At 33.8% G+C, this 23205-nt stretch overlaps 1 protein-coding gene across 5 annotated transcripts in view; it reads left to right on the plus strand.

Annotated features, from left to right (window-relative positions):
- Nucleotides 1-23205, plus strand: part of LOC114332176 (syntaxin-1A) — an 850840-nt gene that overhangs the window by 748280 nt on the left and 79355 nt on the right. For 4 of the 5 annotated variants that reach the window (XR_007697295.1, XM_050647243.1, XM_050647244.1 and 1 more), the window contains exons 7-8: nt 76-213; nt 20091-20201. Coding sequence is in view for 4 of the 5 variants with exons in the window: in XM_050647243.1 (XP_050503200.1) it covers nt 76-213; nt 20091-20201 (249 nt within the window). In the remaining variant the exon portion in view is untranslated. Of the gene's footprint in view, nt 1-75; nt 214-20090; nt 20202-20495; nt 20607-23205 lie in introns of all 5 variants that reach the window. The other variant, XM_050647247.1, reaches the window with a different exon arrangement.

Here is a 23205-nt window from a genome sequence, read left to right on the forward strand (position 1 = left end):
TACAAAGATAATCATTTATCCCAATTATTTTTGAACATTTGACAGTAACTGATATGTTTATCAATTTTCTTTTAGATTATAATGGAAACGCAACAAGCAAAACAGACATTAGCCGATATCGAAGCCAGACACGCCGATATCATCAAGTTAGAAAATTCAATTAGAGAATTGCACGACATGTTCATGGACATGGCGATGTTGGTAGAGAATCAGGTAAATGAAATACCGTTTCTAAATTTTTATTACTTTAAGTTAACAATGGTAATCGGTCGGCCTGTTTTATCTTTTGAAATGGATCAAATCGAATAACTTAATGCAATGCTTTTATTGGTTAATTTATGTACAGTATTATTACACTTATTTTAATTTATTTACACGAACACTAAAAACACAACTATTAAATTAAAAATTTAATTTATTACTTGACGATAAAATATTTTAGACTGCCTAAAATGTAAATCGTTCTGTATTTATATATTTTTTGAACCTGTCCTCGATCGACGTAGAAATTTCTGGATTTATTCCATTGCCCTCGAGAATGGTAGGTCGTCGAACGCCAGACTCCGCGCTGCCATCTAGAATCTAGATTTTTAGATAGACAGGGCCTGCGTAATAATAATATTAAACATATTGCTAGATATTATAAATCGATAAAATCGATCCTACTACAAAACATCAACAAAACATAAAAAAATAAATTTATGCAACAGCAATAAATAAGAACACATCATTAGTGTCAAGCAAAAACTGAGGATTATTTAAGACTTCTGGGTAACGGCAAGTGTACAGCTAGTCCCAACAATAACAATTTAAAAAAGAAATATCTAGAAAGTCAAAACCAGGAATCCAAAAAAACTTGTTAATTAAAAAAATCCCAAATTCCAAAAATTAGATTTTGGTAGGGGATATTGTTTGTATACAGTGTAAATCAGGAATAAATTTTACACATTTTTGATGAAAACGGCTAACAAGCATAGAGATGTTATGTGTTCGGCAAAGAATTTTTCGTAAAAAATGAAAAGTATGATAGGCAATGGCAATGAAGCAATAAATCTACCATTCTTTTGCAATTGGTTGGATCTAAATGAAACTTGTAGCATTCGATTCGTAAGTGCGTTAGGAAATTTTGTGAACTAAATGGATGATGTCGAAATGAAAATTGCATCTCGAAGTGATGAAACCTAATAAATTAGTAATTCAGAAATAATTGACGGAAGTGAGTTCAACATTACTACATACTCGGAGATGTTTGGGGTCGTTGAATACGAATATAATGACGTCGATAGTCTGCGAAAAACCTGGTGCCCAGGATGAACCTCGTCTGGAGTTGTATGGAAATTCAATACAAAATAAGTGCAAACTCGTTACTCGGTGGTTTTTAGGATCGCTGTACACGAAATCTTATCGGCGATGGTGTCGCAAGGTATCTGGTACCTGTTAATCCTGAAAATCAGTTCGTTATGGGTATCAGTTGCCTTTGAAACCATCGCTGACTGGATATTGAAACAGCGATCCCAAAAACCCCCCAAGTAACGACTTTGCACCTACTTTGTATGGTATTTTCACAAAACTTCTGGAGATAAGGCTCTTCCTGGGTATCAGGTACCTCGGAGAACATCTCTGACATAATATTCGTGTTCAGCGGTACGAAAAACCTCCGTGTAAAGAGTTTGCACTGATTGTGTATGTAATTTCTTTAAAATTCAAGACCAGGCCCACCCTGGACACTAAGGCCTCGGAGACTAGGGCCGTCATGATATTCGTATTCAGCGAGCCCAAAAACTTCCGAGTAGTAATATTGAACTTATTTCAGCCAATTATTGTCGAATTACAAAATTTATCATTTTTCATTACATTGAAATGCATTTTCCTTGTTCAATAATGCAGTTTTTATTTTGTCATCATGACTTTAGTTTACAAAGTTTCCTAATAGTCTAAGAGCTGGGAGCGGATTTTGTGCGTGATAAGTAATATGGAAAAACTATACGGGGATATGTTGAATTAGTTGTGTACATGACTTTCACCAACGGCCGGAAACCAGAGTGGGGGCCGAGGGTAGTTATAAGGGGTCAAAGTCGCGGAATTTTTTATTTTTTTTTTATGACGCTTATGATCGAGATAGTGCACCAAAATTTGGGATTAAGTAGGTCATGACGTACCTAAGTAAAATCTCTAGGGGCTCAACGCTGCGTGGCCGACAAAGGGGTGGGGGTAGAGGTGAATATACAAAATATAAGGGGTTTTTTGCGACGTTCGTGATTGAGATAGTGCACCAAAATTTGGGTATAAGTAGACCATGACATAAATGATTAAAATCCCCAGAGCCGAAAACCAGAATGGGGAAGGAAGGTAGTTCTAAGGGGTCAAAGTTCCGTTTTTTATCATTTTTTTTTTGTGACGCTCATGATCGAGATAGCGCGCCAAAATTTGGGAATAAGTAGGTCATGACATAACTAAGTAAAATCTCCAGGAGTGGAACGCTGCGTGGCCGACAAAGGGGTGGGGCAGGGGTGAATTTAAAAAAATGTAAGGGGTTTTTTGCGACGTTCGTGATTGAGATAGGGCACCAAAATTTGGGAATAAGTAGACCATGACATAACTAAGTAATATCCCCAGAGGCGGAAACCAGAGTGGCGGTCGAGGGTAGTTATAAGGGGTAAAATCGCGGTTTTTATTTTTTTTTTGTGGCGCTCATGATGGAGATAGTGCACCAAAATTTGGGAGTAAGTAGGTTATGACGTAACTAAGTAAAATCTTCAGGGGCGGAACGCTGCATGGGGTACAAAGGGGTGGTAGGCAGGGGTGAGTATAAAAATATATGGGGTTTTTTTTGCCGTTCGTGATCGAGATAGTGCACCAAAATTTGGGAATAAGTAGATCATGACATTACTAAGTAAAATCTCCAGGGGCGGAACGCTGCGTGGGGGACAAATGTTGTGCCGAGTCACAAAAAAATAATACACACTGCGACTTTGGCCCCTTAAAACTACCCTCATCCCCAACTCTGGTTTCCGGCTCTGGGGATTTTACTTAGCTAAGTCATGGTCTACTTATTCCCAAATTTTGGTGCACTATCTCAATCTAGCACGTCGCAAAAAACGCATTATATTTTTTATATACACACCTACCCCCACCCCCTTGCCGGCCACGCAGCGTTCCACCACTGGAGATTGTACTTAGTTACCTCATGACCTACTTATTCCCAAATTTTGGTGCACTATCTCGATCATGAGCGTCACAAAAAAAATAATAAAAACGGCGATTTTGACCCCTTATAACTACCCTCATGCCCAACTCTGGTTTCCGGCTCTGAGGATTTTACTTAGTTATGTCATGGTCTACTTATTCCCAAATCTTGGTGTACTCCCTCAATCAAGAACGTCGCAAAAAAACCACTTATATTTTTTGTATTCACCCCTGCCGCACCCCTTTGTCGGCCATGCAGCGTGCTACCCCTGGAGATTTTACTTAGTTACGTCATGACCTACTTATTCCCAAATTTTGGTGCACTCTCTCGATCATGAGCGTCACAAAAAAAAATAATAAAAACGGCGACTTTGACCCTTTATAACTACCCTCATCCCCAACTCTGGTTTCCGGCTCTGGGGATTTTACTTAGTAATGTCATGGTCTACTTATACCCAAATTTTGGTGCACTATCTCAATCACGAACGTCGCAAAAAACCCCTTATATTTTTTATATTCACCCCTACCCCCACCTCTTTGTCGGACACGCAGCGTTACGCCCCTAGAGATTTTACTTAGGTACGTCATGACCTACTTATTCCCAAATTTTGGTGCACTATCTCGATCATGAGCGTCATAAAAAAAATAATAAAATCCGCGACTTTGACCCCTTATAACTACCCTCGGCCCCAACTCTGGTTTCCGGCCGTTGGTGAAAGTCATGTACACAACTAATTCAACATATCCCCGTATAGTTTTTCCATATTACTTATCACGCACAAAATCCGCTTCTATCTCTCCGACTATAAGGCTCTTTCGAGTCTCATTGCAACTGCAAAACTGCAAAAACTTGGTAGGTTTTGGGTCTTTTCCTGCTTCATTCCCTCACCTACAAGCAAAAACTGAGATTGACTTGAGACCCGCGACTAAGGACAAGTGTGCAGTTAGTCCCAACTATAACAAATATCTAGATAGTCAAACCAGGAATAAGGAATACAAAGAACTTGTGGGAAAAAGAATATCTAAGTCCAGACCTCAATTATATATTTGTTTATTTTTTTGGTGGGTCAAGTTTTCTTTGATTTCTGGCAATTCTTAATTTTGGCACTTAGATCACTTAGCTCGACCACTCTTCATTTACTAATAGTAATGCAAATATGTATTATTCGAATGGACTAAATTGACACTTTGAACCTCTGTAACACAGAAACAATTGATTTCTGAGTCTTGACACACCGAGAACTTTTGATCAGCATGACCAAATACAAAATCTTTGCAAAATACCAACCAATTAAACTGAAACCACTTTTACATAAGAAACGTGCCGGGGTCCTTTAGTCTTTTTTTCATCAGAACAACATTTCTTACTTACTTGGTTATATAAGGAAGAAAAAAATGTTTGTGTATTTTTGGTTACGATAAATGTTTGCGAGAATTCATTCCAACGTAAACATTGATTTAGTTGGAAAAAAACTTCATCAAAAACAGGCCGAACGATCGCTGTTTTGAAGCAGAACTTGAACGAAAAATAGAATTTATTGTTTTCAAACGACTAAACTGTGTATCGATTTAGTATTTTGTTCGTAAAATTGCGGAAAGTTGTGTTTTTTAAATAACTGAAAAATATCAGTTGGATCTTGAAAAATTGGACGGGTGGGATAAAATTAATGAAATTGCTACTGGGAAACGCAATATTATTCAAACTGAGTTGTTTTCTATTACTGTTATTGACTTTTTAAGTTGTTTTTTAATTCTAATCTACTACATTTCCAATCAGAACCCACGGATCTAACGAATGTTTTTGTAGTTATATAACTTTAAATTCAATTTATTTTCTGGCATGTGATTTCTGGTATATTTAAAGTCAATTTATTTGAATGTGATTTCTGGCATTCGGCCACGTTGGCTTACTCGAATGTAGTCCAATCCAATATATTCTTATGGACTACTTGCAGCATTTGGGGCCGTGTACCAAGACTTCAATAGAGTCTCGATAATTGGACCTAAGCGATTTCAAATATCTCTTCTTCTTTGTCGGAAAGTTCTTAAGCCCAGTTTGGATGTCGGAGTATTATTTTCATATTTCTGTACCCACCTCTTCCATCCCTTCCGGTACTTAGCCAGTTCTTTCATTTTTTCTCTGCCTATTTTCAGTGATTGTTCCAACCATCCCATCATTGGCCTTCTGTTTCTTTTCTTCACGTATCTCTTGAATTACATTACTGTTCTTACTAGTATGCTCTGTTTCATCCTAATAATGTAACCAAACCAGTTTAATTGTTTTCTTTTGATTGTAGCTCCTATCGGTTCCTGCTTCAATTCATTTCTTATGTAATTATTTCTGATATGATCCATTTTTGTGATACCAGTTGTTTTTCTTAGTTGTTATTGACTCTATTTTAGTGTTATTGACTCATGTCTCGCGTGCACACAACAGTGTTGGTATTGTTACTGCATTATACACCTTCTCTTTCTTAACTTCTCTTTCTACTTCTTATTTTCCAAATATCGTGTTGTTCCGTGCATCATAATACATTTTGTTTGCTTTCTTCACTGTGTTTGATATCTCCTGATCGATCGTTCCGTCTTCTGACACTATTACTCCTAAACTATTCAAAGTTGATACTGTCTCAATTTGGTTTCCTTGCAGTAAAGTGGAAAATGGTTGCAGTCATCAACTTTCTTTTGTTTAACTATCATACTTTTTGTTTTCGTGATGTATTTCCATTCTTTGATTTTCTAATTAGGTCACCCATATATCTATCAATTATTGTTGTATCTTTCCTCTAATATCTGCAATTAGTACAATGTCACCTACAGATAGAAATCCGTCAAGTCTTACCGGTATTAAGTTCAAATATCCCAAGGTAGTTTGCAGATGGTTTGTAGACTTTTTAATCTTTTTCAGAATTTCATCCATTTTTAGTATGAATAGTACTGGGCTAAGGCTGTCACCTTGCTTTATTCCCTTTTTATTATTGAATTCGTTTGATCTTGTACCGTTGATATGTACCGTGCCAGTGACTTTGTCATAGGTGCATTTAATTACGTTTATTAGTTTCCTAGACGTATATAGTCTATAGGGACGTCTCGTTTTTGTAGGATTTTCCGGTGACTTTTATCTGCCCATATCAAATGCCGATTCTCCTTTTTCGTTCATTTTTTTCTATTATGTTTCTTAAGATAAATATATTATCTGTTGTCTCCCTTCCCTGTCTGAATGCAGTTTATTCCTCATCCAATTTTTCCTCTATTGCTCCGTGTAGTCTTTTTCTACTATTCTTGTATAGAATTTGAAAGTTATAGATGACAAACAAATGACCCTATAATTTTCACAGTCTATGTCTTCTCCTTTTTTGTGAATAGGTAGGTACCATTAAATTCTTTTCCCAGTCTTTTGGTATGCTTTCTGTTCTTCATGGCTCTCTCAGGATTTCTTGTAGCCATTTCTTATCTTCCTTCCCTGTCCACTTTACCATTTCAGAATCGATGTCGTCCTGAAGCAGAATTTAAAAGAAAAATTGAAGTAATTTGTTTTCAAACGACTAAACTGTGTATCGATTTTGTACGTAAAATTCCGAAGAGTTGAGTATTTTAAATAACTGAAAAATATCAGTTAGATCTTGAAAAATTGGACGGATAGGAAAAAATTAATGAAATTGCTACTAGGAAACGCAATTTTATCCAGACTGACTTGTTTTCTATTACTGCTATTGCTTTTTTGAGTATCTACTACATTTCCATTAATATTATTGCTTTTTTGAGTTGTATTTTAATTGTAATCTACTACATGTCCAATCAAAACTCACAGATCTAAGGGATAATTTTGTGTTGTTGTAGGTATAACTTTAAATCCAATTCATTTGAATATGATTTCTGGCATATTTGTAAAATCAATTCAGTTGAATGTGATTTCTGGGATATGGCCACAGTGGCTTGTTCGAAGGTATTCCAATCCAATGGGTCTATTGAATAAAAAAAAGTATTTGCTTTTACTTCCTCGTATTTAAGTAGTTACTTAATAATAATTAAATAAAGCACTAAAGAAATGACTTTATTCAATTACTATTAAGTAAATACTTAAATATTTGTAAGTAAAAGCAAATACTTATTTTTATTCAATAAACCCATTATATCCTTGCGGACTACTTGCACCGTTCGAGGTCGTTTATTACAAATGCGATGAATGTTTTCTTCCAAGACTTCAAGCGTATCGCTAGTTGGACATATTAGCGATTTCAAATATCATAGAAAATAATCCAACGGTGTTAAATCGCGCGATCTTATAGGCCAATTCACAGATCCCAAACGCGACATTATGCTGTCACCAAACCTCTTTTTTTTTCAATAAACAGATTCTCGTATGCGTTTTGTGCCTTCGGGTTGAAATAACGAATCTCCCACATCAAGGTATTACATTCTTATTTGTCCTCTGTCTCTGCTCTGGTAGTTTTGATATAGCAACTTTTCCAAACTACTCATACCATCTTTGCTAAATATAAGCATCGGATCTTAACACTCAGTCATCCGCACTTTCAATCTGCTAAACTTGAGTCAAGTCCTATGATGATTTGTCCCTTGCTTTAGCAATGCTGTATAACCTTTGCACCCTCTCGGGTGTTTTTAACTCTTCGTATAGCTGTGCAGATGATCTTTCCTCAGCAGTAGCTACAGCGCGCTTTATTTCCATCTTTGCTACCTGGGTACTTTGTATATATCCTTATCTTTCTCTCTGTTAGACCTGTTACACCTCTTTCTAGCCTCTTTCGCCTCTCTAATTTCTGTTGGACTTCATCATTCCACCACCAAATTTCTTGGTCTCTAGAAGATTATTTGCCAGATGATTTTTCTAGCACTTCCTCTCCCACTCGTACTACAACTTTGCTGTTGGGTTCCCTCCAGTTATTTATTCTTTCTTTTTCCTCAACTCTACTGAAATAATACTGGAGTCCGTTAAAGAAGGCTATGAATAAATTACTAGAACAGGGCATCAATCTAGTTGTAATATTTATATTTATAAATATAAAAATATATGGAGTAATAGATTGGTCATCTAGATTTGACTGCGGTTAATGAAAATAATCTTATAAAATTAGATAATATAATGTAGGTAAACCTAACCTAAACTATACCAAATAAATGTTTATATCAACGTAGTATGAAGTAAACACTTTTGTTGTATTTATATACAGGGTAAGTTTTTAGTGCGGGATCGGTCGATAATTCCATAATGGTATAGAACAGTGGTTCCCAACCTTTTATGTCTGGCGACCCACCTTCTGATGTTTTTTCATATTCGCGACCCATCCCTCACCCATGATGATACGCTATTCTGTACTCTCTACATCACTCAGCTATTGTAAGAGCGACGCCGCGACCCACCTGAAATCTACCCGCGACCCACTAGTGGGTCGCGACCCACCGGTTGGGAAACGCTGGTATAGAATATCGAAAAAAGTTGTTAAGAAAAAATTTAGGCAATGATATTCTCCAGGCTTAGAAAATATGTCCATTTCTACAGGGTGATCAATAACTGCGTGGTATATCAAACATATAATTTTTTAAATGGGAAACCCTATATATTTTTTCATATTTATATTTCTCTCATAATTCTTGTTCATATAATATAGGGTTTTGCATTACTATACAGAGTATTTAACAAGTTATGACCAGTTTTATTTCGAAATCCCTGTGAGATTAACACCATGTATATAAAGAAGTAATTCATAAATAATAATTTGTTTCATATAATGAGATAAACAATATACTGTAGTTTTTAAATTAAGTTTAATTGAAATCATTGACGAATATTTGTATACAGGATGAACTACAAAACCAAATTACGATTTTCTCAATTTTTTTAAATGGATCACCCTATATTTTATTTTTTAAAAACATTATATTTAGGATACTCTTTCATTTTTATATAGCATTCCCTATACTTAAACGCATTACTTTTTGAGATATTTTTAGTTTTCTTCAAATATCGGGAATACATTCAATTTTTCTAGTAGAAATAAGTTAGTATTGAGCGATAATTATACAAAATTATTTTTATTCAATAAATAACTAACACAAAATATAAACCATAACAATATGTAGTAGATGTACCTATAGGTCTGGATCCCGCGTATGAAAAAAAAGTTGATTAATAGCAAGCTGAAAATTTGTTAATAGCTTAAGGGTGTCTAGTCGGATAAACTTTGATATATGGGAACACTGGAACAGGGGCAGTTTTAATTGTGGAACAGGTTAAAAATTTGGAACGGTCACACCACGAAAACGGCACATTTATTTTGTCCGACAGAACAGACTTAAACTCTCCGAACAGAGATTAAACTCTCATGCAAAAATCAGACTGCTATTTATCACCTGCCATCATTCCTGGCATTTGACATATTCTACATGTTCCACTCATTAAAACGCCTATTTGGTGATAAATAGCAGTCTGATTTTTGCATGAGAGTTTAATCTCTATTCGAAGAGTTTAAGTCTGTTCTGTCGGACAAAATACATGTACGGTCTTCGTGGTCTGACCGTTCCAAATTTTTAACCTGTTCCACAATTAAAACTTCCCCTGTTCCAGTGTTCCGATATATCAAAGTTTGTCCGACTAGACACCCTTAAGCTATTAACAAATTTTCAGCTTGCTATTAATCAACTTTTTTTTCATACGCGGGATCCAGACCTACTACCAATAAACGTGATATTTAGAAATTATCATATTTCCCTAATATACAAGAATCGTAAAATTCCTACAATACAATATGTCTTGTGTATAATAATATAACAAGATTATTTTTATTTAATAAACAGCTCACACAAAACATAAATCAAAACAATATACAACTGATGTAATAGTTTTTAGATTGTTATATCAACAGTATTCTAAGCAAAGAAGTTTTTAGTAACACATTCCTAATTGCAGATTGTGACGCACAGTTATTAATAATATAATTCTCATACTATTTTTCATTACTATGCATCAATAAATCCTTACTTGGTTAACACTCATAGTCAAACTAGGTGATTTATAAATGTTTAAGATGCTACTGTTGGCGATTAGGTGATTGGCCCACATTTTTTTCACGGTTGAGGTTTTTACACGACGACGGTGCTCCAGTTCTTAAAAAATTGATTTTTTCATCTGGGGCTATATAAAAAACCTTGTATACCAGAAGCATCTAACAACGCCTGATGATATGAAAAAAGAATAGGTGGAGCTTTTAATAATATTGACTTACAAAAATGTTAATATCACATTGGTACATTCGTTAAACATTGTTATGGTTTATATATTTTGTTAGTTATTGAATGCAAATATTTGTTATTTTATTACACAATACTTATTTGTTAAATTATTTCTACTTATAAAAATTGAATGTATTCCCGGCAAATAAAGAAAACTAAAAATATCTCAGAAACTAATAAGTTTAAGTATAGGAGATGCTATATAAACATGAAAGAGTATCATAAATACAACATTCCTAACAAATAAAATATAGGCTAATCTATGTAAAAGAAAATGAAAAAATCGTAATTTTTTTGTAGTTTAAATGTGCTTATAAAATTGAATGTTTCACTAAACACTTCTTCTGGCTTAGAATACTGTTCATATAACAATCTAAAAACTGTTACATCAGTTGTATATTGTTTTGATTTATGTTTTTGTCTAAGTTATTTATTGAATAAAAATAATTTTGTATAATTATCGCTCAATACTAACTTATTTCTACTAGAAAAATTGAATGTATTCCCGAATTTTTAAGAAAACTAAAAATATCTCGAAAAGTAATGAGTTTAAGTATAGGGAATGCTATATAAAAATGAAAGAGTATCATAAGTATAACGTTTTAAAAAAATAAAATATAGGGTGATCCATTTAAAAAAATTGAGAAAATCGTAATTTGGTTTTGTAGTTCACCCTGTATACAAATATTCGTCAATGATTTCAATTAAACTTAATTTAAAAACTACAGTATATTGTTTATCTCATTATATAAAACAAATTATTTTTTACGAATTACTTCTTTATATACATGGTGTTAATCTCATAGGGATTTCGAAATAAAAATGGTCATAACTTGTTAAATACTCTATATAGTAATGCAAAACCCTATATTATATGAACAAGAATTATGAGAGAAATATTAATATGAAAAAATAAATAGGGTGTCCCATTTAAAAAATTATATGTTTGATATACCACGCAGTTATTGATCACCCTGTAGAAATGAACATATTTTCCAAGCCTGGAGAATATCATTGCCTACATTTTTTCTTAATAACTTGTTTCGATATTCTATACCATTATGGAATTATCGACCGATCCCGCACTAAAAACTCACCCTGTATATGAATTTATTAAAAAATTCTTTAAAATTTATCCAAAAGGTTATGGACAATTGAACCCATCAGAATCAAAACGTGCTAAATCCAAATTTTTCCTTATGCTAAATTCAAATTAAAAGTACAAATTTCTGAAGATGTAAGGGGCATGCAGAAAAATGACAAATTAGTGTGCCATTTTATGATATTCATTGATGCCCCATTGATTGAGAAATGCCGTACACTTTTTGGAAAATGTACATTTTTCATGTTTTCTTAGCCTCCGGAAAATATTAGAGAGCATGGATCTAGCAGGTTTTGATTCTATAGGCCTCAATTACATAAAACACAAAACGTTTTCGGTCTAAACTGACCATCTTCAGTGTGACCATCCAGTGTTTGGAACTAGCTACTGAAGTAGGTGTGAAAACCTTTAAATTACATGGTTAACGTATTTAACATAATGAAATATGCGAAATCAAGTCGATCAATTAAGATTATTATAAACCATGTGGATGCATTTCATCCTTGCTCGAATAAGGCACGCAGTGCTTGTGTAAGAGGCAACGGCCAATAGTTCCAAATATATGTACACTGGACGTACACACTGAGGATGGTCAGTTTAGAACGAAAACGTTTTGTGTTTTTTGTAATTATCCCTAACCCTTTAAATAAATTTTAGAGAATTTTTAATAAATTCATGTACTTAAATACCGGGTGTCCACTTATATTTTCCGTCATTTTAACTGCCTATAACTTCTAAACGGCTTAAGATAGAAATACGCGGTTTTCGCTGAAATGTTTTATTTTAGTAAAAGTTTTGTCCGAATGGATTGAATTTTTTATATCGCTTTCAAATACGAAAACAAAAATGGCGGATTTTTAGAAAAAACGTTGTTGACTTTTTTTTAATGGAACACCCAGTATATTTTTTTGTAAATTGAAAGAAAGGTCATTTACCTATCCAGCCATATAAAGTTTTTTAAAATCGGTTGTCAAATCACTGAGTAATTAATTTTTAAAATGAGAGGTGCAACATGGATATCACATACCTAAATAACATAACTAAGCAAATTGATATTATGTTATGTGATTTACACATTGCATCTCTCATTTTAAAAATTAATTGCCCAGTCATCTGACAACCGATTTTAAAAAATTTTGTATCGCTGGATAGGTAAATGACCGTTTTTTCAAGTTTTTTGGTAAATTACCATTTTTTTTATCGCTTTTAAATAAAAAATGGCGGATTTTTGAAAAAAAAAGTTGTTGACTTTTTTATTAAAACACCCAGTATTTTTTTTGTAATTTGAAAAAATGGTCATTTACCTATCCAGCGATATAAATTTTTTTAAAATCGGTTGTCAAATGAGTGAGCAATTAATTTTTAAAATGAGAGATGCAATGTGGAAATCACATAACATAATATCCATTTGCTTATTTATGTTATTTAGGTATGTGATATCCACGTTGCACCTCTCATTTTAAAAATTAATTACTCAGTGATTTGACAACCGATTCTGAAAAACTTTATATCGCTGGATAGGTGAATGACCTTTCTTTCAATTTACCAAAAAATATACTGGGTGTTCCATTAAAAAAAGTCAACAACGTTTTTTTCAAAAATCCGCCATTTTTGGTTTCATATTTAAAAGCGATATAAAAAATTCAATCCATTCAGACAAAACTTTTACTAAAATAAAACATTTCAGCGATAACCGCATATTTCTATCTTGGACCGTTTAGAAGTTATAGGCAGTTAAAATGGGGGAAAATATAAGTGGACACCCGGTACAACAGAAGTGTTTGCTTCATACTGCTTTGTCTTATCGAAGGTATACAGCCAACTACAGGGTTTACCCCTTTTTAAAGTTTTAAATATTTATATCATCAATTTCTGCTTCAAATATCATTATATAAATTAGAATAGCTCGCTTTCTGTTAAGTAACAACCATTTTTGCTCGATAAATTTGAATAAATACATATTATACATTTAAATGGAATATATATTATATTGAAAATAAATTATTAACAAAAAATGAATAAAATTAGAAGCAAAAAAAATAGTTTAAATAGGAAATACAGTTTATTATTTTAAGGAAAAAAAAAACGGATACGTTTTGTAAACGCTTATGACAAATGAAATGATTGAAAAGAAATGTACTTTAAAAGTGTGTAAATAAAGCATTTAATTCCTAGCTGAACGCTTTCGGCTTACAAAGCCATCTTCATATCCTGTATCCTCTTCTATGATCGAGTATATTCTTGTACTCTCCTAGTCATGTAACTCAGATCTTTTTGCAATAACTATTTGATCGTTTGCTAATCTTTAATAATTTGGTTTGTTTCTGTCTTTCTGACTTTAAAATTATTTACTTTCTTGTGTTTTCTTTTTATCCAATAATCTTCTGCGGTGAAATGCAGTGCTAGAGTAGCTATAATATGTAAATCGTGCTAATATGCTTCAAATTAACATACATATTAAGAGTTTGACTATGTTCATTTATAATTTTCAGTTTCTATCAGTACAGGTATTAGAAATCAACACTGATACCAAGAGAACAAAATGGTTGTTACTAGTGCATAATTGAACATATTTTTTTTTACTTTACCATTCCTTAAATAAATCCAAATAAGACCACTCTCTTGTTTACTATGAGAGTTACGCTCTCATAGTTTACAATTACATTATAGCTGCGAGTTAGAGGTATTAATGATGGTCGTAACAATAAAATATAACCATGAAATGAACCATTAACAAATCCTAGGTATATTAAAATTATAGTGATGAGTGACTGTATAGTTTTTGTTTAAAAACAAATCGTGATTTTTATAAAAAAAATTCTCGATTTGCTGTAAGTAAAAAAGGGAAAAAAGTCAAAGTAAAAAAAACTTAGGCAAGTTATGCGAAAATGATATATTCTGTGAAAATTCATACTGCAGTTTAAAGTGGAAGATAGAAGAGATGCAACGCAATGTTATCTACAGAGCTTTTCAAATCAGCAGTTGATAAAATTAGTTAGACTATCATGACCACAAAACATTTAAAGATAAAAAACACTAGATGACGCATTTCTCGAAGATGAATCATGGCGATGAGTTTCCTCGTTACTATTTCTATACAAAATTAGCCAAATGCGACGCTAAAAGTCGACCTGGTAGTCACTTCTAGCGACAATAAAGTCAATTTAAAATACATACAAACTTCAGTCAGCAGCATGTAGCAGCCACCGGTGGCGACCAAAAGTGGATGTGTTTGTGAGCGCTCTAAATGTACAACGAAATTCTGTGAGTCTTAGGTGACAGAATCAACGCATTTGAAGATATTTACCAACAGGAGTATGTCTACAAACGACGGAAATGTCAAAATTAGAAACTCGTTTATAGAACACCTCACAATACATTGATTGATTAACATTGTAGTTGAAAATTAAAAGAAAAGTTGTTTAAGAAGGACGAAGATCGAATAACTTCCTTGAAATATAAGAGACTATGCTAACCAAGATTAAAATCACTTGTTAGCGAAGTCCAGAATTGTGAAAGCAATCATATGATATGCCGCTCATTAACCGCCTTAGTAGTGAAATATAAATGAAACAGTACTCATTCGAGGCGTGACAGTCGCTTAAATGTAAAATAAGTTACTCTTACTAAAGCTTAAAGATAAACAATTAACTCTGTGTAAAGACAATGAAGTCCACGTGTCTCAAAAGGTGGTATCATTGTATCGCGATGGTTTCCCTTAAATAGGCAGGGTTGTTAATGTTCGCTTCAGAGTTGTGACTGCATAACTTCACTGAAGATGCATGGGATGCTGAAATAGCTATATGGAGATGGTGGTCCAACTCTGAATCGAATAAAAACAAAAACTGCCTTTATTATTTTTCATCTTTACTCAGAATTGAGTATTTAGAAACTGTCTTTCGGTCCTTTTCCTTGACGGAGAGAAGGTAAATGCGTGGCCAAAGTCTCCTATTTGCTTTCTCCTATTTTCGTCGTCTCTTGTGCTTATATATTGTAAAAGCTAGAGATACAGGATGCAGCCAGAAAGCAGTTTATTAACGAAAAGTCTTGGATTTAAAATATTGTTTATTATATTTTTATTTCAATTATTCTAATTGTTTAAAAAGTAGTAAACTTTGTATCTAGGGTTTTTCGTTGTTTTTCAGTTATCACACTTTTTATGAATACAATTTTATCAACTTCTGGAGTTATTTTTATGACCATCAAATACCTAAGCTCTTGCTTCGTTACTTCGTTGATTTCATCGCATTTTTTTTATAAACTGAATATATAATATTACGTCTGCTACTGCTCAGAATGGTTCATTTTTTGAAAAACAGAACCAGTTCCCAGCGGAATTTCTACTAAATGCATGCTCTTACTATATTTCTGTTATATTGGTCTAACATATTTACAATATTTTATGAATTTTATTAACACAAATAATTGGGTTGACTTTTAAAACTAATGCTAACCTATATCACGAAGGCTTTAAAAAGTAATAAACATGTATGAAATATTCAATAAATGTCTTTTTTTTCGAAGTAATTGAATGTTATAAAATTAATATTTTATTATGTTATGCCTTTTTCAGTTTTCGTGAATTTCGTTTTTAACACAAACGCTACTTCTCTATAACTTGTTAGTGAAACGTCATGTTTGGTTATTTTAAAAGATATAAAATGTCCAGTCACTGCAACTGAGTGAGCATGTGAAAGTTATCATCAGTATGGAGCATCCGTTCATTAAACCTTTTATAATATTTAAAAACGTTTAAATACGTTTTTTGGTGCGATTAATTAATCTCTTTGGGACTTAAAAATTAGATATTATGTTTTTACTACCAATTGCATTTATTTCTTTCGGTTTCAAAACAAAACGTAGCCTTTCACATTCTCTTTACGTTAACCACTTGCCTGTGTTAACTGATGTTTAAAGATTATTTCTTCTTCATGTGCCACCTCCTCTAAGAAGGTTCGCAACCATCACGGCAATTCGCACTTTCGATACCGCTGCTCTAAAGAGATCAGCAGAAGTGCAATTAAACCAAGCTCTCAAATTGTTTAACCAGGAGATGCGTCTTCTTCCGCGACTCCTTCTACCCTGTATTCTTCCTTGTATTATTAATTGTAACAAGTTATAACGCTCGCCCCTCATAACATGTCCCAGATATTGCAGTTTTCTGACTTTAATTGTATTTAAAACCTCTTTATCTTTTCCCATTCCTCTCAACACCTCGATATTCGTGACTCTGTCCACCCAACTTATTCTTAATATTCTTCTGTAGGCCCATAACTCGAAGGCTTCTAATCTGTCCGAAACATCCTTCTTTAATGTCCAAGCCTCCAACCCATAGAATAACACGGAGAACACGTAGCATCTCAGAAGTCTTATCTTTAAATAAATTGTAATGTCCCTGCTACAGAGTACTTTTTTCGGTTTGTTGAAAGCATTTCTTGCCTGTCCTATTCTTGCTTTAATCTCTTCTGTGTACTCATTAGTTTCATTAATTATTGTACCCAAATATTTATATTTTTCAATCTTTTTAATTTGTTCTCCATGTATTGTTATGCTTTCTTGGCGCTGTTGAGCTTTTGTGATTACCATAAATTGTGTCTTTTTTGTGTTTAGGGACAGTCCGTTTTCTTGGCTGACTTCTACCACTCTGTCAACCATTTGTTGTAAATCCTCAAGACATTCGGCTAATAAAATAGTGTCGTCGGCAAACCGTATATTATTGATTGGTCGGCCATTTACTTTTATTCCCGTGGTTAGGTCTTCTAGTGCTTCCTGGATTATTTCCTCTGAATACAAATTGAACAAAGTAGGAGACAGGACACAGCCCTGTCTGACGCCCCTCTCAATCTGTATTTCATTTGAAAAGGCGTTGTTCTCTTTTACCACAGCGATTTGATTATAATAGATAGCACTAATGATCCTGATGTCCCTCATATCTAAGTTTTTCTTTTTAAGTAATTCGATAAGGCGTTTATGTCTGACCTTATCGAAGGCTTTGTTGTAATCCAAGAAACACATATATACTGGCTGATTAACATCCATGCACCTTTGCACAAGTACATTTACAGCGAACATGGCTTCCCTCGTTCCCATTGCATTTCTAAATCCAAATTGCGTGTCGCTTATGTCCTGCTCAAGTTTGTTATGTATTCTCCGGTATATAATTTTTAAAAATATTTTGAGTGTATGACTTATTATTCGGTGGTCTTGGCATTCTTTTGCATTTGGTTTTTTTGGCAGTGTTATGAACGTTGACAGCAGCCAATCTCTGGGAATGATTCCTGTACTGTATATTGTATTAAATAAGTCGACCAATATTCCAATTTGCTGTTCTTCTATTAACCGTATTATGTCTACAGGTATTTGGTCAGGATCTGTTGCCTTGTTGTTCTTTGTTCGTTTTATGGCCTCTAATACCTCATCTTCTGTTATGTCTGGGCCGTTGTCGAACTTTTCCTGCTCTAGTACTATCTCAGTCCGTTCGTTTTTAAATAGCTCTTGAATATATTCCTGCCATCTTTTAAGCCTTTCACCGACGTCTATAATTATTTTGCCGTTTTTATCCAGCAGTATGTTTGATTTTTTCTTAATATTAGTGCCTGTTATTTCTCTAATTTTCTTATGAAGGTTTAAGTTATCGTATTTCTCTACCAACTGTTCAATCTCTGCGCATCTGTCACTATACCATCTTTCCTTTGCCTCTCTGATCTTTCTCCTTATTTCTGTGTGTATAATATTATATATGTTTTTGTCTTTGGTTTTATAAGATCGCCTTGCTTCCATGAGATCTAGAATCTCCTCGGTCATCCATTCATTTTTATTCTTAATTAGTTTAGGTGTTAGTGTTGTCTCACATGTGCAGATAAGAGCATCTTTTAACGTGTGCCATTTTCTGTTCGCATCTTCAGTAGGGATCATTTCTATTTTGGTGAGCTCTTCTTTAAGTTTTAGTGTGACATGCTCTTTTGTTGATGGATCTCTCAAACGAGATACTTGTATCGTCTCTACTTTAGTTTTAACCACAGGCTTCTTTAGATTAATTCTAAACCTTCCTACAACTGGGTTGTGATCTGATCTCACATCAGCTCCAGGGTATGATTTTACTGATTTTTTGGAATTTCGGTATCGTTTGCAGATGAGAAGGTAGTCAATTTGGTTTCTGATGACGTTATGTTGGTTGTCTGCTGGTGATTTCCATGTATAGAGTCTCCTGGTCGGCAGATCATAATAAGTATTCGTGACAATAAAATCGGTCTCTTGGCAGAATTGAGCCAATCTTTCTCCTCTCTCGTTACGAGTGCCCAGTCCAAAGTTTCCAATAAAATCACCTTGACTTCCTCTACCGATTTTTGCATTTAGATCTCCCATTACTTAGAGATTTAATTTGAACACAATACTATCCTTCAGTATTGTATCTGGATTTTTCTATACTTCTCTACTTTCTGCAAATATAGAAAATGTGTTCGGCCATCTCATCTGCTGTTCCGCAGAATCTGCATGTCGTTCTGTCCACTTGGCTCATTTTACAGATATGATCCCCTTGCTGCATAAATAATTATGGGTTTAACAACTGTTATACATGTCCAATAAACCATTTTAGAAACTTCATTGATATTTATTAATTGTGTTGTGGAATGTTATGTAGACATTATTACTTTATTACAATTAAATTTTTGTAATAGAGAAATATAGATTCATTTCTCTCAACCCTAAGGTGTACTCTATGTCGTTTCCCCAAATTTGAGGACATTTTGTTTATCAGCTACTTTAACTTTCCATAAGTGAATGTGTTCGAGGGAGACAAACATATATTTATCACAACGTCGAAGAAGGTTTTAAGTCCAATCTAATATAAGTTTATGCCTATTTTATATCCCACTATCAACTAAGATTTCTATTAAGTTAATATTTAATAGATCATTAGTAGAAAGATGCACTAGGCAAATTATAACAATTTGCAAAGAAACAGTTGTTTCGTTGCAAATTGTTAAATATGTTTAACTCGGCAGCAAGGCAGATTGCCTAAATTCTCCTCCTACGTTAAACTAGTAATTACCAGGCTTATTTTAGTAAGTCTACTGCTCCGCTGCCCAATTAAACATATAAATAATTACTGTGATTAACTAATTAACCGTGACAAGACATCTCGTAACGCGACAGTTCGTAACCTCACAATTGGTAACGGACAATTCGTAACGACGACCGTTCGTAACATCAACAGTTCGTAACGATAGCTATTCGTAACGGTATAATTCGTAACGTCAAAATTGAATTATTCTGTTTATTTTTGTTAACGTACAAACCTACTTTTGTTACAGTTACATAAATTCAGTAATGCTAGATTTGCTAAAAAACTAAACGTTGGCGTTACTAATTATACCGTTACGTTACGAACTATCGATGTTACCAAGTGTCGCCGTTACGAATTGACGGCGTTACGAACTGTCGCGTTACGGGATGTCATAGAACCCTTATTAACATGTTACTCTAAGGATTATGCATGTGGTTGCTTCCTTTTCTATCTTGTTAACAATGTTTCCGCTGGGGATTTTAGGGCGAAATGATCGATCGCATCGAATACCATGTTGAACACGCAGTGGATTACGTACAAACGGCCACCCAAGACACTAAAAAGGCTTTACGGTACCAAAGCCGTGCCAGACGGGTGAGTCCCCTCTTTAGTTTTTAAGTACACTGTGTATAAGACTGCTTCTGATTTTGTTTTATACTTTTTTTCTCACCCTCAACCCTTACGTCCTTCCGTACCCCTAAATGTCGTAATACTTATTTTGCTTTGCACCCAACTTACTAATAACGGACTACTTATATGTGCCTTTGTCACTTTATGGGTTACTAACTGTTTGTATATATAATAACTGTTTGCTATATGTCTTTCTCTGTGGTACTTTCTCTGTTTTCCCTTGTACTATTCCCCCTGTTCCCAACGTACCGAAACTAGGGAGAACTCGTGGACAGAGTGGAGTACAACGTAGGCACTACCCAAGACCACGTTATGCTGGGTCGAAAGGAATTAAAAGATGCTGAGGGGTACCAAACCAAGGCTAGAAAGGTAGGTGGTATGGTAGGATAGGTTAGAGAAAACGCTCGTCACATGTTCGTTCTAATTGTCGTAAGTTATATTTGTTATGTTTTGTTTGTGCACAGAACTTCGTTAGCTGGCTAACTAAGATCACTTTAGATACAGTTTTGTTTTTGATTACCATATTTAAGAAAAGACATTTAACAACATTAAATAATTTATGAATGGGTCCCATGAGCACATGTGCCTGACACTTCTTATAAATAAAATAAACATTACGACAACAATATAGAAATAGCACGTTAGTAGCTGCTTTTTAAAAACATAGCATGAAACAATAATTTGCTGTAGAACATAAAAAGTGGGTAGATAAGAAAGGGTAGATAAATACAAATATCTACGAATATTGGTTACTCTAAACGCAGGACAAACGCAATTGATTAAAAGCTGTATAGAAATAGCAAGGGCAAAGTTTGTGAAAATGAAACATCTATTATGTAGTAGATACCTGAGAAGGGATCTAAGGATAATGTTATTGCGCTTCTACGTTTTTACAACTTTGCTCTACTGATCCGAGGATTGGACATTGAAGCAATTAGAGATAAATAAATTTGAAGCTTTTGAGCGTTGGTGTTAGAATGCTATGAATATCAAGGGTAGACAAAATAAGCAATATTGAAGTCCTCGATGGGGTTAATATTTCGTTTCGTTAATATGAAGTTTTAATATTTCGTTCAAATAGTAAGAGGTCCTCGTTAAAGTCTGCTGCGTTTGATTACAGAGGGTAAAAAAGGTAAAAGAGATGTAGGAAGAAGACGAACCTCCTAGTTATGAAATCTAAGGGGATGGTTTAGTCTGAGCTCTAACTATTTAGAGCTGCTGTGAATAAAATAAGAATTGCCATGTTGATATCCAACCTTCGATGGAAGGTAGAACTTTAAAAACTGGGTTGGTATCAGTACAAAGTGGCGTAGCTTGCTCCACGGGGGCCCCATATCAAAGTTTGTCGCGAAGCCCTTTTCCCCCGCGACAAAAGAAGCAAAAAGGCTTGTATAGAATAGAATAGAAATATGTTTTATTGTCACTGAAAATTTTACAATTTTATGGACAAAGCTTACAAAAAGTAAAAAAAAACAAATACAGTTTACTGAAATTACATAAATCGTCAATATTAGTACAAAATAAAAGATAATAAAATACTAATAAGTTCTGCATATAACACCCAAATATAAATAATAATAAACCTAATAAACTTCTAAACCAAACTAGAAAAATAGATTTGAATTGTCGAGACTCATTGTTTTAAAACATATTCAGTTTTTTCAATTCAAGGATGAATGGACATTGAAAATGAGCTTAAACAAAGAAGCTCTGTTCTTATGGTATAACGGTGAGCGGCAAGCAAATACACTTCTCCAAGAAATTAACGTATCACCTTAAAAATGGGTCAATTTTGATGTCTCGAATTTCCTAAACCTGTTGTTCTATTTAAGTGATTTTTTTAATGTGTTATAGCCTTATTCTTTAACAATATCGCTGTAATAATATTGTTGCTAGACAGTTAATTGTCATTGTATACTGGGTGTACCAATCAAACTGTGATTTTCTCTCCCAAAGTTCGCGTTACCCTGTGGCATATTTTAGAATTTATAAAATACTGAAATTAAAACCCAACTACATAATTATAGCCTCATGTTTTATTAACATTCTGTTTTTTGATTCATTCATTCTTATGTTGGATAATAAAAAAGTTAGGTACTTTAACAACTAGCCTTGTTTTTCATCAATACAGGATGTTTTTAAATAAGTATGGCAAACTCTAAAGCGGCCCATAAATTGCGTTCTTGCTCGACAGTTTTGTTAACTTTTTTTCTTCGACGAGCAGGTCTGTTCGAACAAAAATGATTATTGCATCATTTTTGCAAGCGAGCAAGAACGACAGTTTTCAACCCACACACTTTCCGTTTTGCGTCATTTTTGTTCGAACAGACTTGCTCATCGAACAAAACTGTTGAACAATAACGCAATTTGTGGGCCCCTTAAGGGATAATTCTGCATGAAAAAATAATGACAGTTTGTGTTTGCTTTATAAACGTATGTCTGCAAATGCTTCGTCTCCGAGATAGGGGGTGTTAAAATTTTTCTTACAATTTGACGCTTTATTTATTGCCCTAACACCGGTTAAAATATGCAAGTAAAATTTGGTGAGTTTTAAGAGGTAGTTATTGTGCATTTTTGATATACAATTAGGAATTTAATATTCACCATTGGCGCGTATACGGGTAATATGACCCTTACGTGCGCCAATGGTGAACATAAAATTCTTAATTGTATGTTAAAATATGCACAATAAATACCTGTTAGAACCCACCAAATTTCATTTGCATATATCAACCGGTTTTAGAGCAATAAATAAATCGTCAGTTTGTAAGATAAATCTCAACATCCCCTATCTCGGACATACGTTTATAAAACAAACTATCATTATTTTTTCATGCAGAATTAACCCTTAAAGTTTGCCATACTTCTTTAAAAACATCCTGTATTGATCAAAAATAAGGCTAGTTGTTAAAGTATTACATACCTAACTTCTTTATTATCCAACTTCTTTATTATCCAACATAAGCGA

The sequence above is a fragment of the Diabrotica virgifera genome, chromosome 3 (genome assembly GCF_917563875.1).
Source record: "Diabrotica virgifera virgifera chromosome 3, PGI_DIABVI_V3a".
Taxonomy (NCBI): domain Eukaryota; kingdom Metazoa; phylum Arthropoda; class Insecta; order Coleoptera; family Chrysomelidae; genus Diabrotica; species Diabrotica virgifera.